Genomic DNA, 15,420 nt, shown 5'->3' on the forward strand with positions numbered 1-15,420 from the left:
ACCCATTTTGAGCAATGAAGAGCAAGAGAATGAAGGAAATCAAAGGCTCAAAGTAGGAAATAGATCACGGGACTAATAGCCTACACAAACCACAACCTCTTCTAACAGAAGAACTAGATGGTGCCTGGCTACCACTACAAACAGTTCTGACCAGGGACACAATAAAAGGCCCTAGATAGAATGGGAGAAAAATGTAGAACAAAACTCAAACTCCTAAAAGAGGTCAGACCTACTGGACCGATAGAGACTAGAGGAACCCCCAAGACTATCACCCTAAAATACCTTTTGAACTTGGAACTGAAGCTATTTCTGTAGGTCACCTTTCAGCCAAATAATAGACTGGCTTATAAAATAAACAATCTCACCCGTCAGTAATGTGCTTCCTTAAACAATGAACTGTGTGAGACCAAACAGTCAACGGTTACCCGAAAGCAAAGAGGAGAAGGGAAACTAGATTAATGGAAACAGAACAAACTGAATGGAAATGAGAATACTGACACATTGTGAAAACTGTAACCAATGGCATGGAACAATTCATATAAAAACTGTTAAAGGGGAAACTAATTTGCTGTGTAAACGTTCACCTAAAATACAATAAAATATTATTTTGAAAAAACTTTTGGAAATGGATAGTGGTGATGGTTGCACACAACACAGTGAATGTAATTAATGTCACCGAATTATACACTTAAAAATGGTTAAAATGACAAATATTTTGTTACATATATTTTACCACAACATTTTTAAAAACATACGCATGTTAAAATTTCTAGAGAAACAATGAAAGACTAGAAATAGTAGGTATAACTTCCAAACTAGTAGTTACAGTCCCATGACTCTTGTTTTCAACACTGTTACTTCTATGTTGATAGGACATCTGGAAGAGATTCTATCCCTCCATTCAGGCAAGAGATACTAAGCTAGTCCAGTATCTGCCACAGAATCTGTTCATCAAAGATTTGTTAAACTAATTGGGTTGTTTCAGAATTAGAAGAATTCTGTTTCACAATACATCATACTTCTCAACTCTACCTGAAAGGCTGATTCCATTTTATTATTTAAGTGAGTGGCTTGGCTATACCTTCAGTTTGAGCATGTTTTAGAAAATAGGACAATGAATGCTTAGGCTAAAAAAACCCAAATCCTAAGCCCCAATTCTTGCATCTAAATTTCATTAAAGAAACGGAGCTACACCGTTTTTCCTCACTATTGTTCCAAGCAATAGACATAACAATTAAAAAATTAAGTGTTTGATTTTAATCATGGGAAACTGACAATCAGAGGTTCAGGCACCTAAAACTCTGACTGGTATTTTCCCCACAGTTGGTAAAACTGTATATTTCACAACATATGGAATTCTACTAAAAGCTTTCATTGGCATTTTGCCTTGTTGAGTAAAAGTTAAATGCTATGCTCAGACATTCAGAAAAAAATCAACACTGCCTTTTCATTAGACTAACATTTAAAATAGGACTAAAAAAATCATGGGAAAAGATATTAATGATAATAGCTAACACTTTTTGAGCACTTAACTATGTTCCATACAGTTCTAAACATTTTTATGAACTCATTTAATGCTCACAACACTACGAGTCAAGTATTACTATTAACTTTGTTTTACAAAGGACTATGAGAAATAGAGATTAAATAATTTCCCCAATGTTACATAACTCCCAGGCGCCAATGGTGGGCTTTAAACCCAAGAGGTATAAACCTTGAGCCTTTACTCTTAACCACTACACTCTACTACCTCCCAAGATCCTTGCCATGTTTGTATGATACTTTAAAGTGTTACTTTGATATTTGCTAACTCATACTAGACACATTTTGCCAAAGTTGGCTATTCTATTCATTTGTAGAGGGTCAAAACTAATAGAGAACTCCAAATCCATGTTATATTTTTATTTACACTTACATATTCTGTATAATTGTGTTGGGCTGGATTACCCCCTACCTTAGTCATCTAATGCTGCCATAACAGAAATACCACAAATGGATGACTTTAACAAAGAGAAGTTTATTCTCTCACAGTCCACTAGGCTACAAGCCCAAATTCAGGGCGCAGCTCCAGGGGAACACTCTCTGTTGGCTCTGGAGGAAGGTCCGTGTCATCAATCTTCCCTTGGTCTGGGAGCTTCTCTGCACAGGAACCTCGAGTCCAAAGGACGGGCTCTGCTCCCAGCACTGCTTTCTTGGGGGTATGAGGTTCCCACGTCTCTCTGCTTGCTTCTCTTTTTTATATCTCAAAAGAGACTGACTTAAGACACTATCTAATCTTATAGATCTCATCAATATAACTGCCGCTAATCCATCTTATTACATCATAGTGATAGAGTTGACAATACACAGGGAAATCACATCAGATATAAAATGACAGACAATCGTACAATACTGGGAATCATGACCTAGCCAAGTTGACAGATATTTTTGAGGGACACAATTCAATCCATGACAGCCCCGACCTCCCTTCAGGATTCTATGCCTGGAATTTATTTATTCAGGAAATACGAAAAGAAGAACTGACGCCTTTGAATTGTGGCGTTGGCAAAGAATACTGAATATATCACGGACTGCCAAAAGAACGAACAAATCTGTTCTTGGTAGAAGTACAACCAGAATGCTCCTCAGAAGCAAGGAAAGCGAGACGACGTCTTACATACTTTGGACATGTCAGGAGAGATCAGTCCCTGGAGAAGGACGTCATGCTTGGTACAGGGTCAGTGAAAACGAGGAAGACCTTCAACAAGATAGACTGACACAGTGGCTGCAACAATGGGCTCAAGCATAACGACTGTGAGGATGGTGCAGACCAGGCAGTGTTTCCTTCTGTTGTTCATGGGGTCGCTATGAATTGGAACTGATTCAACAGCACCCAACAACAACAACACTATGCAAAGAAGTCCCTGAGGGTGCAAACAGTTAACGCAGTCAGTTGCTAACCAAAAGGTTGGAGGTTTGATTCTGAGGCACCTCAGAAGAAAGGCCTGGCAATCTACTTCCAAAAAATCAGCACAGTTCTGACACACACAGGGTCATCATGAGTCAGTGTCAACTCGACAGCAACTCGTTACTATGTACAATGCCCTGTGCTAAGCAATGATTTGCAGCTACGTTCATAACTGGCAATTTAGTTTCACCAAGATTCACCCACAGCATGATACATATTTTTCCAAAGACATTTAAAACAGTTTTTGGTAGGGAGGCAGTAAATGGTCTTCCTATTTGTCCATTCAACATATATTTCTCAAGACCTTACTATGTGTCAAACACTATAATGGGTGCTGAAAATTCAGAGGCAAATAAGGCAGAGCCAGTACTTCCCCTCTGGGCTTCAGTGAGGAGAAAGATGTTAAACAAGTAATAATCACACAAATAATTACTTACAATTGTGATAAGTAGATTAAGGGAAAACACATAGGGGCTACAAGAACCTATGACAGAGGGATCTAACCTAATTTGGGAGGTGAAGTCAGAGAAGGCTTCCTTAATAAATTGACATTTAATATGGAATTGATGATTAACAAAAATTATCCAAGAGGCAGAGGAAACAGCACAAATGAAGGCCAAGGGCCCAAGAAGCTCTGTGCTTTGGAGAAAATGAAAATCCAGTGTACCTGGGGTAACACAAGCAGAGAATAGCTGAGGCCAATACTCAAAAGTCTTTTCTAACTATGGGGTCCACCACCTGCTCACCCTTCTCTATCTGCAGTTGGCCACTGAGTTTTTATCACTTTTTCCCACATCAGCACCAGTTCACATTTTCTCCATGGCTGCAAGGAATGCAAATTACTGTATTTACATACAGTACTAGCATACAATCCTTTAAGAGGAATAATTTTAATTCTGCAACAATTTCATTGGTGGAGAGGATGTGGATAAGATAAATCTTTTATAAGATTATAAATTTCTTCTGTATTTTAAGCAGCTTCAGGCCAGAGATCATATCTTATATATCTTAATATACTTAAAACCTAGCAATGTGCATAGCTAGAGTTTGACAAATAATTTTGCTATCTAGGGACAAGAGTTATAGGATAAGAAATTTTAAGAGCTGCTAGTCGAGATTTTTTTCTATATAAGATTTCTTAGCCCGTTCTTATGTCCTTATCTGCTTTAATCATCTACCTTGCAGATAAAAGGTAAGCCAGTTCTAGTTCTCCAGGGGTGGGGTGGGGACAGGGAGAAGGCTGGAAATACAGGGAACCTAGGTAATAGAAGTCCCTCAACTCTAAACTCTAAGAACAAATGTGCCATTTCTCTTTCTTCAGAGAGAATTTACTCATGGGAATAATTTAAGCTTATCTCAAAAGAAGGAATGACTTTAACTTGGATTGTGGCCAGCGTGGTAACTGCCATGAAACACTGCCACTTTCTCCTTAAAAGTCATTCAACTGGAAATGTTATCAGTGGGAAATTCTCTATGGGCCAAAGACTCTATTTTCTGCAATTTAATGATACTTATAAAACATTTTTAGTTCTAAGACATACCACCTTTCACCCTCCATACACACACATACATACACAAACACCACTTATACCAATCCAATGTGTTAGACTTCTGATAGAAGTAATAGAATTTTTTACAATCTAAAAGTTTAAAACATGTAACCAATACTATATAAGTTAATTTATGAATCTTTGTTTCTCTTTGCGATTACACAGGCATTTGGTATGTGGCTATATTTGAAGGCAGGAAAAGAGAATCATCCTGCCTTCCTGTGGAGGCAAGAAATAGTGAGCTATCCTCAACATCATGAAATAACCTAGAATGACTAAGTGGTATATCAAGTATCAAAGTACAAACCACTTAACGAGGGACTACCATGAGCAAGGGACTATGACAAGCACAACACCGGGAATAGCAAGACAAATATGACCCAGTCATTGCCCTCAAAAAGCCAACAGTCTAAAAGGAGACCTCCTAGTGGAGTAGGGAGGAGGAAAGAAAAATCTCCATCAAATTAATCATCCAAAAACTGATGGCCAAGCATACAAGGACACAAAATCTACAAAGCTTTTACCAAGGAACTGGAAAGAAGGCAATGAATCCCCAATATCATACGTCTCATTGTACAAGTCCTCTTTTACCCGCTACTCCATTATACTTTATCCCTGTAATGGTTAATGTTATGTGTCAACTTGGCTAGGCCATGATTCTCAGTGGTTTGGAGACATCTGACTAATGTAATCACCTCCATGATGTGATCCAATGTGATCAGACAATCAGTTGAAAGGGGAGTTTCCTGAGGGGTGTGGACTGCCCCCAGCATATAAATGGATGTTCTGGCAAGACTTGCTCACGTGCACACATGTGCATTTCTTTCTCTCTCAACCCCGCACTCTTCTCAGACTGTTGCCTGACCTGCAGATTTTGGATTAGCCAGAACCTGCAACCTCGTGAGCCAGTAAAGGTCGCCAGCCTGCCGCCTGAGCCATAGATTTAGGGCTTGTCAGCCCCTACAACTGCGTGAGCATTTCCTTGAAGTAAATCTCTCTATATATATTTATATATATGCTTCACTGGTTTTGCTCCTCTAGAGAACCCAGACTAATTCCTTTGTCTGCACGTAATGCACATACTTAAGTAGATTTATTAAGTGGTTATTTGACCCATGTCTTTAATAAGTATGTCTAGACTTGAGGTTCTTTCAGGATCTAGTCCGGTATTTTGAATATGTTTCATTCCACACTGAAACAGCAGTTAACAGCAGAGAAATTCTTGGGATGTTGTAATAGACTAGGTTACGTCACTCCTCTTTGCAAATTCTTAAGTAAGAAAGGAAATTAAAATGTTGTTTATTTGTTTTAATGGTGAAAAGGGATGAGAGCTGATACATCTACATATACAAGTTTGTATGTACATCCAGGGAAACATAAATGGGTTTGGGGTAGAGAGAAAAGAGAGAGTAAGAAGGCAAATCAAATTCAAATAGACTGAAAAGGGATGATAAACACTGAGATAAGGTTGTGACTAAAGATATATTTTCTAACATTTTAACAATGAACATGTAATACTTTTGTTTGTTTTTAAAGACTGAAGGCTCAGCACGGCAAAAGATAATTACTAATAATATGCTATTATTATTAGTGCTATTTTAGCGCTGTCTGAAGGATAAAATACTTTAATTAACTATGATGATAAAAAATACATGAACAAAAAGTTTCTGACATATATAAATCTCATCTTCCTTCCCTAATAAATTTTTTTAATCGTTAAGAAAATAAGGTAAGATAGCCTTCCTCTCCACAACCATTTCCAACAGAAACAGAACAAGAAGTAAAATGGTTGGAAAAAAAGAAAAGAGAGAGAAGCAGCCACCCAGATAATTCCAGACATGTGTTATCTGAATTTAGCTGCCTATGTAGCCTAATATGCCCAATCAGGGACTGACAGAATTTTACAGGTCCAATGTACAGGGAATAGAAAGATGAAATGTGGGGGCCTTCCTCCAATTTATCAACTTTCTTCTGTTGCTGTTCAGAGTCTTATCAGAGATTGGAACTTGACTCCTTAAAGCTCACACTGAAGGATACATAACACTGAAGGTTGTTGAAACTTAAAAATGCCAAGGCAGAAGGTTTTTTTTCGTCTTCTACTTCTAGTAGACTGACCTGAAGGCAGCATTAACTGATTTAATGACCCTTCCTCATCAAGAGTCCTTAGCACAGAGCATTGTTCTAGAGAGAAATCTTACTGTGATATCAGCGAATCTCTGACATTTCCTGATTAAGGACTGCTACTTCTTTTGATAAGGAGGCTTGGTAGCACATGAGCTAAGCCCTTGCCTGCAAACCAAAATGTTGGCAATTCGAACACAACCAGCAGCTCGGCGAGAAAACTACTTGCAATCTGTTCCCATAAAGATTACAGCCTAGAAAACACTATGGGGCAGTTCTACTCTTTTGATACTGCTCTAATACTGGTTTATTATGTAAAAATACACCCCACTGTCATTACCATGGCATAAGGTTTAAAATGAAAAGGTTGAGCCCAAATCATCCAGAAAGCAAAAAAGCAGCAGATCAACTTTATGGTATCTTTGTCTCTTGCCATATGGTTCAAGGAAATAAAGATCTTTCAATGAGGAATTCGTGACTCATAGTATGATGCTCACTGTAACCAGCAGGGCTCCCAATAATACATCAACACCTGGTCTTAATCATTAAATTTTAAAAAGACACTCCCAACAAGAGAATGCAAAATCCTAATGCCTCTTTCAGATAGGAGGCAACATATTCTCATGTTATGAATTTAGTAAGAGGCCTGCATAGTTGAAATGATTCTGAAACAAAGAACCACAACCCAAAACAGCCTGAACACTTTTGTTATCTCAAACAATGGGCAGTTAGCCATTCACTCCTCTCTCTTAGTAAATATTCTTCTTGTTTTAGTCAAAGCCCATGATAAATTCGATAAGACTGTTCAAATTTAGCTGTACCAGATGCTTGAAAGCTGGGGATGAGAAACACTGGCTGTACAATAATTCCTATTATAATATTTTGTACATAAATGAGTGCTATGCATATGTTCATGTAGTAAAAATAAAATTATATTGCACACCTATGACCAGTACTGGAAATAAAGAGGTGAACAAATAGACATAGCCCCTGCCACTGAGGAACCTACAGTCTAGTGGGGAAGACAAACACTGACAAGTATGATGAGCATCACAAGAGAGCATACAGATACTATGCTGGGCTGCAGACTGTGGATACTGTGGATATTCCTTTCCTACTTCTTTCCTAGGAGCCTTGGTAGCACAGTGGTTAAAAGCTCGGCTCCTAACCAAAAGGCTGGCAGTTCGAATCAGCCAGCTGCTCCTCGGAAATCCTATAGGGCAGTTCTACTCTGTCTTATAGGGTCATTATGAGTCAGAACCAACTTGACAGCAATGGGTTACCTCTTTCCTGAGTGTGTCTTCTAAAATAGCAGAAGGCTTTTATGCAATACATGCAATACAGAATGTACAAAATATATAGTTACAATATAAACATATATAACATAAATATATAATACACAATATACGAAATTTTAAATCCAAATGAGTCCTCTCCCCATAAAAGTAGTTGCCTTAATGCTGCCCTTTCTTCTGTTAACAGGAGGAGGTGACCTAATGTTTTTGATGATACTGTAGGACTTTTGCTCTCCCTCTTGTTTTGTTCATTAGAGTTATACCACTGCTATTTATAAAATAGCTTTAGAAAGTCCATCTTCCACTGTGTAGAGACATATGAACAAACATTTAAATTTCAGCTCCATTAAAATTATAAACATAGTTATTGAAATACATACAATCTCCAAAAATCTCCTGTTCTCTCAATAGTCACATGAGTAAATGTCAAGTATTATTAGAACAAAGTTCACATCTCTCTTATTCTCAGATATCTTTTGATCTGGGGACAAAGTTTTTCAAATGAAATTTCATGGTTCCCCAAACCTACTTGAAGTACTTTTTATTCCTAACAGGCTCAAGGCTAAGCAGTCACATATATTATAAAAGCCTTTATCTGTTTTGCAGAGATAATCTCTTTGTGCTGATCTGTACCTATCTCAGTAAAAAAAAAATAAAAATGCTGTGAAACTGAATGTGGCCACGAAACAGAACCCTACCTTCACATCATTCTTCTCGTATAGACCCTTCATGCAGATTACGCCAAAGCCAGGCTCTAAACAGGTAACCTTGCCAGGCCCAGGACAAATGGAAACTCTGTAACTAGTAGCAGTCTTGTTGCTTCTGATTCTAGGTGGAAAACCACTGACAGTTAACAACTCTGCTCTAAGTGGAGATAGAATGGTGGCGTGAAAAAAAACAGAGGAGTCAGAGTAGGAAGACCAGGTTCGCATCCAGACTTCACCAGTTAGTTACTAGCCGTGCACTGCAGGCAGGTTACTTAATTTCTCTGAACTGCAGTATCCTCATCTGTATAATGGGGACCACAGCAACACTTACCTTTATAGGACTGCCAGGAGATTACATATGTGGAAGTATTTTATAAACTGTAAAGGATTATATAAATATTATTTATTTACTTTATTAATTTTTCCTTAACATAGTAATTATATGTTCATTTTAACAACTAGAAGATACAAAAAAGTATTAAGAAAAAAAAAAATCAACCATAGGTCTATCACTGAAACATTATTATTTCTTTTAACTGAAATAAGTCCAACATCAAACAAAAAAAAAGCTAAAATAATTTGATGTTAATATTGATCATTTACAAATGACAAAATTAAGTGCTAACATCTTTTTAATAGAAGAGCAGCCTTTCCCATTTATCAGTTTAAAGTGAAGACAATGCCGCCATTTATCCCAGAGCTGGTCCCAACAGAGTATGATATATGGGTGCGGCTCATAAAAGTCAAGGCCACAAAAACTCCCAAAATAAATATTTCATGAGCCCAAGGAATAGTTACAACACATGCCCTCAGATGCAACAGAGAAGGCAAAGTGTCTGAAGCCCCACTAGTAAAACTCGCACAACTGTAATGGTCACATGAGAGACTGAAAGATTTCTATGGGCCACTTCAACAGAAGAAAAGAAAAATTTATACACCATGCTACAGGGCAGGCAAGCTAAGCCGTCTGACTTTTTCACACTGCTTACTGAATCCCACCCTTGGAACTTCTTGTGCCTCTCCCGTTTCTTTCCCACCCTCCCTTCTCCTACCTCCTCTCTTTATTATTGCACTGGAAACGCCCTGTGTTTAAAATGGTCTTTTTCCATACAATGGAATATGATTCAGCCATAAAAAGGAGTGAAATGCTGTTTCATGCCATACCATGGACGAATCTGGAAAACATGCTAAATGAGATAAATCAGACACAAAAGGCCACCTCCTGTATGATTCCATTTATATGAAACATCCAGAATAGGCAAATCTATAGAGACAAAAAGTACACTCGTTGTTAACTAAGGCAAGGGAGGTAGAGGGGGGGAGAGAAAGAGAAGTGATTGCTAATGGGTATGGGGTTTCTTTTTGAGGGGACAAAAATGTTCTAAAATTAGATTGTGGTGATAGCTGTATAACCCTGTGAATATACTAAAAAATATTAACTTGTGCACTTCAAATAGGTGAATTATATAATATGTGAATTGCATTTCAACGAAGTTGTTTTTAAAAAATGGTGTTGTTCAGGATCCTGATTAGAAAAACGGACGGGTAAATACATATTCTCTTCCTAAACGTGGAGTAAAACACCAGGAAGTTGTCGGTGGCTTTTAAAGTGATGACCCTCTCAGTTGTGACATGTATATAAAACGACCAGACTACTTTTGTTTAACAAATATGCATGAAATTACAAATCCAAATGAGTCCTGTCCTCAAAAAAGTAGTTACCTTAATACTGCCCAACTCAAAACTTGGTCCCCATATTCTTGATAATTCTATGCCTTTGCTTGGGTAGTTCCTTCCATTTATAATGCCTTTCTTGCCACATCTTTAAATGTTCAAATCCCCAAGTCCTTAAGGCCCAGCTCAAATGTTACTTCCCCCACGAAACCTTCCCTGACACTCACATCAAAAGAAATCTCACTTTTCTCTGAACTTCCACAGTGCGTAATTTCTTCACTGACACTTAGAACCTTCTATCCAGCATCATACTTATTCTATCCAGCATCACACCTATTGCTTTGACATTAGAAGGGGTCTTAGTAAACACCTGTTCAATAAATGGATAACTATACCCAGTAGTTGAGAATTTCATCTTCATTGGGTAAATTTTAATTCTGGAAATATCCAAAGGTGATTTAGACTCAAGAATGGTAAAGTAGTTGGGCTAATGAATGTCACCTCTGGTCAAAATGTACGTTTTCTTGACCAGAGTAAACCAAAACTAACTTGGCATATGTATGTAAATAATCTGAAGGAAATTTCCAAAGAGAAACATTGAAATAAGGATATAACATGTCAAGGTAACTATGAAAGAAACACCTCGATTATATAAATTCCAGAATGTTTGTTCAGAAATCCGTTTCATTACTTTATAGTAACACCATGTTTTTTCCTAGCAAAATGTTAGAGTTATGTTATCAAGTCCTACTAATTCTTCCACTATATTTCTGGTTATTTACTTATCCATTTTCCCGGCCACACCCAAAGTCCATTTTTTTAACGATCAATCAATTTAAGAAGTCTCCTAATTTATATCCCTCCCCTTTGTTCCTTCCTTCCTTCAACAATATTTATCAATCCATCCTGCGTGCCTATTTTAATGGCAGGAACTGGGGAGCATATATAGAAATATCAAACGAGGCCCGTTCTCCAGACACAATCTATTTGGGAACTTGAGGGACATGCACGGTTCATCACAATATTCAGCAGCATATATTTAAGGGCCACAACTGGCCCTCACAATTCAAAGGAATGGGTAAGTCCTCTGGCCTCCCCAGAACACAACCCCTGTACAATCTTCCTCATACACCATTCTCATTCTCTCCCTCTCAGTCTTCCTTTTTTCATTGTATTACATAATGCTTTCTGTTAAACTGCCCATATGTCATGCACCAACTTCATCCAATTTCTCTCCAACTTGCCCCCTTCACCTGCAATCAAGACTATCTACCTGGTGTATCTGGAAGTGACTCACTCACAAGTACCCTTGTTCATGATTTACTATTTATCCGTACAATTGTCCCCACATTCTCTCTGCTAACTCATATCTACCACTGATCTCAAGTCCTTTCTTTTGCATGTGTTGGGAAGTATGTAACCATATATCATTTTTTTTCAGTTTATAACAGACCTTATTTACCTCTTTTGTATTCACCTGTGTTTATTCCAGTGTTCCGAACTAAGGTTGCACATCACAATCACCTATGGAGCTTCTTAAAAATACACAGGCCTGGGCCCGACCCCTGGAGAGCTCCTCAGTAAGTCCAGGGTGGGATCCAGACATCTTTATTTCTAAAAAGCTCCAGTGGTGATTCGGATGCACACTCCAATCTGAGAACCACTGATTTTTTACAAGGCTCCCCATCCAGCAGACATTCAGAGCTTATTAATTCATGGCATTGAAGCTCATAGATAACTTTTGTCTAAATAGCTAACCAGAGATCAAACTCCAAACAAACTACACTAACTCGTTCCAAGTGCAACATGTGGTTTTAAAATTTCATTTCCTGAAGTACTACATGGAGGGACACTATTACCTTGTCTCTTTACATTGTTTCCCATTTGCTGAAAAATGGAGGTCTGGAATGCAGCCATGTTAGACAACACTACATAAAAATGCACTCTGGCGTCTTAGATTAAAATTAGTTATACAAAGGACAAGAACTGGACATTCTGAATGAAGACAGTATATCAAATAGATTCTTACTGAATCTACCTGGAAGAAAGATCAGGAGTCTGGTCAGTGGTGTATCCCAGTCTTCCTCGCTGCCAGTCTCCTGAACTGCCTGACAGAGTCAAGGGGCCCCTGAAGACTGAAGATTTTCAACTGCTGAAGTGACTCTAATGCACCAAAGTGCTCTAATCAGATAAGTAACCCAAGCCCCACCCAGACCCACAGTTGCCTCCCAACTGCCCTGGCACATACTATTTACACAGCTCAGTGGGGGAGCAGTATGAACTCTTCCCAAAGTTGCTCCTCACAGGCAGCAGCAGTCTGAGTCACCCACCCAGGGTGGGAAAGAAAGGTGTGATATTAGGCAGGGGAGTGTTAGGAGATGGGTCACAGCCTCTTTTCCCTTTTCAGAAGTGGGCTCCGCCTCCTCCAGTAATCACTTCAATTTTTAGTGGACTCATAACATCCTATAGGACAGAGTAGAACCGCCCCATATGGTTTCCAAGAAGTGGCTGGTGGATTGAACTGCTGACCTTTTGGTTAGCAGAGAGCTCTCTTAACCACTGTTCTACCAGGGCTCCTTTTAGTCACAAGCAATGGGCAAAGGGGTCTGCAGAGTCATTCAGCACCCCTCCAAAGCTGTGGGTTGTGAGGGGGGGGCATCCCTTCCTGCTCTCCTGAAGGGGCTGCAGATCCTAAATTCCACAGGCCTCTCCCAGCAGCTCCATCTTGCTTCCTGCCAGGAGGAGGAGCTGATGGACAGCGAGTCAGGAAAGGCTTCGTGGAAGGCAGCCGTTTGACAGCAGGTAAAGCCAGGTGAAAATCTCCCCAACAGGGAATAAAATAAAAGCTAGCAGGTTTAGGTGAAAAGTCATGAATTACTTCAAAAAAGAATGACCGTGTTTGAGTGCCAGAGGTGTAAGGAGAAGTAAAATGCCCAGGAGGGGGAGAGGAGGGGGAAGAGTTGTGGGTAAGACAAGTGCACAAAGGGGCCTGCTGCCGGGAGCGCTGGGGAGGGAGTGGTGGCAGAGGCGTGGGGGGGGCTTCCCCCCCAAGTCCAAGGGGGCTCCAGAGGAGGTGCGGAATGACTTTCCGAGGCGCCACAAGTATGAAAGGCCCCTGACTGAGGCAGCCAGACAAGAGGGGGTAAGGCGTTTCTGCTGAGGCTTCGTGGCTCTCAATGTCTATTCATTTTGAAATTGGGGGATGGGGGGTGTGGGCGCGCAACTTAGAGATTACCCCTGGGCACTCCAGTGGAGAGGGGAGGAAGGCGCAACTTAGAGACTGCCCCTGGGCCCTGTTACCCTCCCTAAACCCCTGGGTGGTGGGTAAGGTAGATCTCAGGGTGAGGGGCAGAAGTATTAGAAAGGAGAACAACGTGGCTCAAATAAGAATCCCTGGAAGGAAAAGCAGGGAATCAGCAGCAGAGTTCGCTAGCCCACGGGCCAGATGGGGAGGCCTAAAAAGGAGCTGAGACCAAGGGAGTCAATGTTGGGGGCGACAGCCTGCTGAGTGAAAGGGGCGATCGTACATCCTACAACTATTATTTATGGAGCGCATACGAAGGGCTGTACGCTACGTTAGACAATTTACAAATTCCACCTCGCTGAATCTTCACAACAAACCCCCAAGGCAGGCATTAATATGACTGCCCCCATTTTACAGATGAGGAAAGTGAGGCCCGGTCAAGGTCATATAGCGGGGGAGTCAGGATTCCCACCTATGGCGGTCTGGCCCTAGAACTCACGCGTAAAGCCACAGGCAGCGAGCAGGCGAAGAGGAGCCGCGAGGCGGCCCAGGACCCAGGACCTGGACCCGGCGGAGGTCTCCCGCCCAGCTCCCTGCCCCAGGCCCAGCGCGCTCACCCGGACGAGATTGCTGACGGCCGCCTGCACCGCGGCCACCGGCGCGGTGAGGTCAGGGATGGCTTTGCCGTCCACCTCGCCCTCCTCGTGCATGATCACCAGGTGCGAGATCTGCTGCGCCACCGGCTCCAGGATGCTCTCGATCGTGCGCGTATGAAACACCGGCATCGCGGCGGCTGGCGGGGCGGCGAACCGCGGGCGACAGAAAACTGGGATCGACGGCGCGGGGAACGAGAGCAGACTCAGACTCGGAGCAGTGAGGCGACTCGCAAGCCAGGGCTTCCCCCTCGGCGTAACCAGCCTCACGGGCGCCCCGCCCCTTGGGTTGTCGCGCCCAATGGCAGCGCCTCTCAGACCCGGGCCGTCACTCCTATTGGTCTTGCTTTGAGATGCTTCGCCCTCGCCTCCGCGCCGCCAAAGCCCCGCCCCACCCCGCCCCCATTCCCAAGGGAGGGGCCTGGGATCCGGGCTGCGCCGCAGGGATTGCGTCCGGATTCCCGAACCTAACGCAGGGCGCTCCTTATAAGGACATGGAGAGAGCGGAGCGTGCGGCTGGAGTCGGCTGGCCCCGCCCCTCGGCACCGCCTCCTGCCTCTGATCTGCAGAGCCCCGCCCCTCTGCAGAATCAACTCAGCCGGGAGGCGTCTCCTCACCTTTGGCAGCGCTTGTGTCTGACCAGACGAGGAGGCCTGAGGTCTCCCCGCCCCTCTGCAACTTTTCCCTTCAGACGCCCTCAAGATATTCTTTCCTTTTCCTCTCAGTAATACGTGGAAACGTTTTCGGTAAAAGATTCAAACCGTAGAAATGCATAGGGAAACACGAAAGTTTCACTTGTTCACACACACACACACACACACACACACACTCACTCACACACACACACTCTCCACCTACTCACCGCATCAGAGATACACACTGTTAACGGTTTGGTGTATAGCCTTCTAGACCTTTCTCTATGCATTTACTTGTACGTTTGTATCTTTAAAGTAAATGTGACTAAACATTTTCCTGGAACTTGATTTTTTTTCCCCTCAATTAAAATTCCCATTATCTTTCCTTGTTGGTATCTGTAGATCTACCTCATTCTTTTTAATGGCTGCATGGTATTCCATTGTATGAAATAAAACATAATTCATATCAGCAGTTCCAGAATGATGAACATTTAGGTTGGATTCTGTTTTTCACTATTAAAAAACAATTCTGTACAAGTATCATTGTACTTGCCTTTGTGTTGTGCATATGTGTATTATCTAGAATAGATACCT

General features: G+C 41.2%; 1 protein-coding gene across 4 annotated transcripts in view; it reads right to left on the minus strand.

Annotated features, from left to right (window-relative positions):
• VCL (vinculin) overlaps positions 1 to 14,438 on the minus strand; it is a 112,183-nt gene extending 97,745 nt beyond the window's left edge. Inside the window, exon 1 of one of the 4 annotated variants that reach the window (XM_004383214.2) lies at positions 14,156 to 14,438. In XM_004383214.2, the coding sequence (XP_004383271.1) occupies positions 14,156 to 14,323 (168 nt within the window). In that variant the 5' untranslated portion in view covers positions 14,324 to 14,438. Of the gene's footprint in view, positions 1 to 8,611; positions 9,620 to 12,332; positions 12,787 to 14,155 lie in introns of those variants that run through there. The other 3 variants (XM_004383215.2, XM_023737670.1, XM_023737669.1) reach the window with 3 other exon arrangements.
• Positions 14,439 to 15,420: the final 982 nt, after the last annotated feature.

The sequence above is a fragment of the Trichechus manatus genome, unplaced genomic scaffold (assembly GCF_000243295.1).
Source record: "Trichechus manatus latirostris isolate Lorelei unplaced genomic scaffold, TriManLat1.0 scaffold00106, whole genome shotgun sequence".
In the NCBI taxonomy this organism is placed as follows: domain Eukaryota; kingdom Metazoa; phylum Chordata; class Mammalia; order Sirenia; family Trichechidae; genus Trichechus; species Trichechus manatus.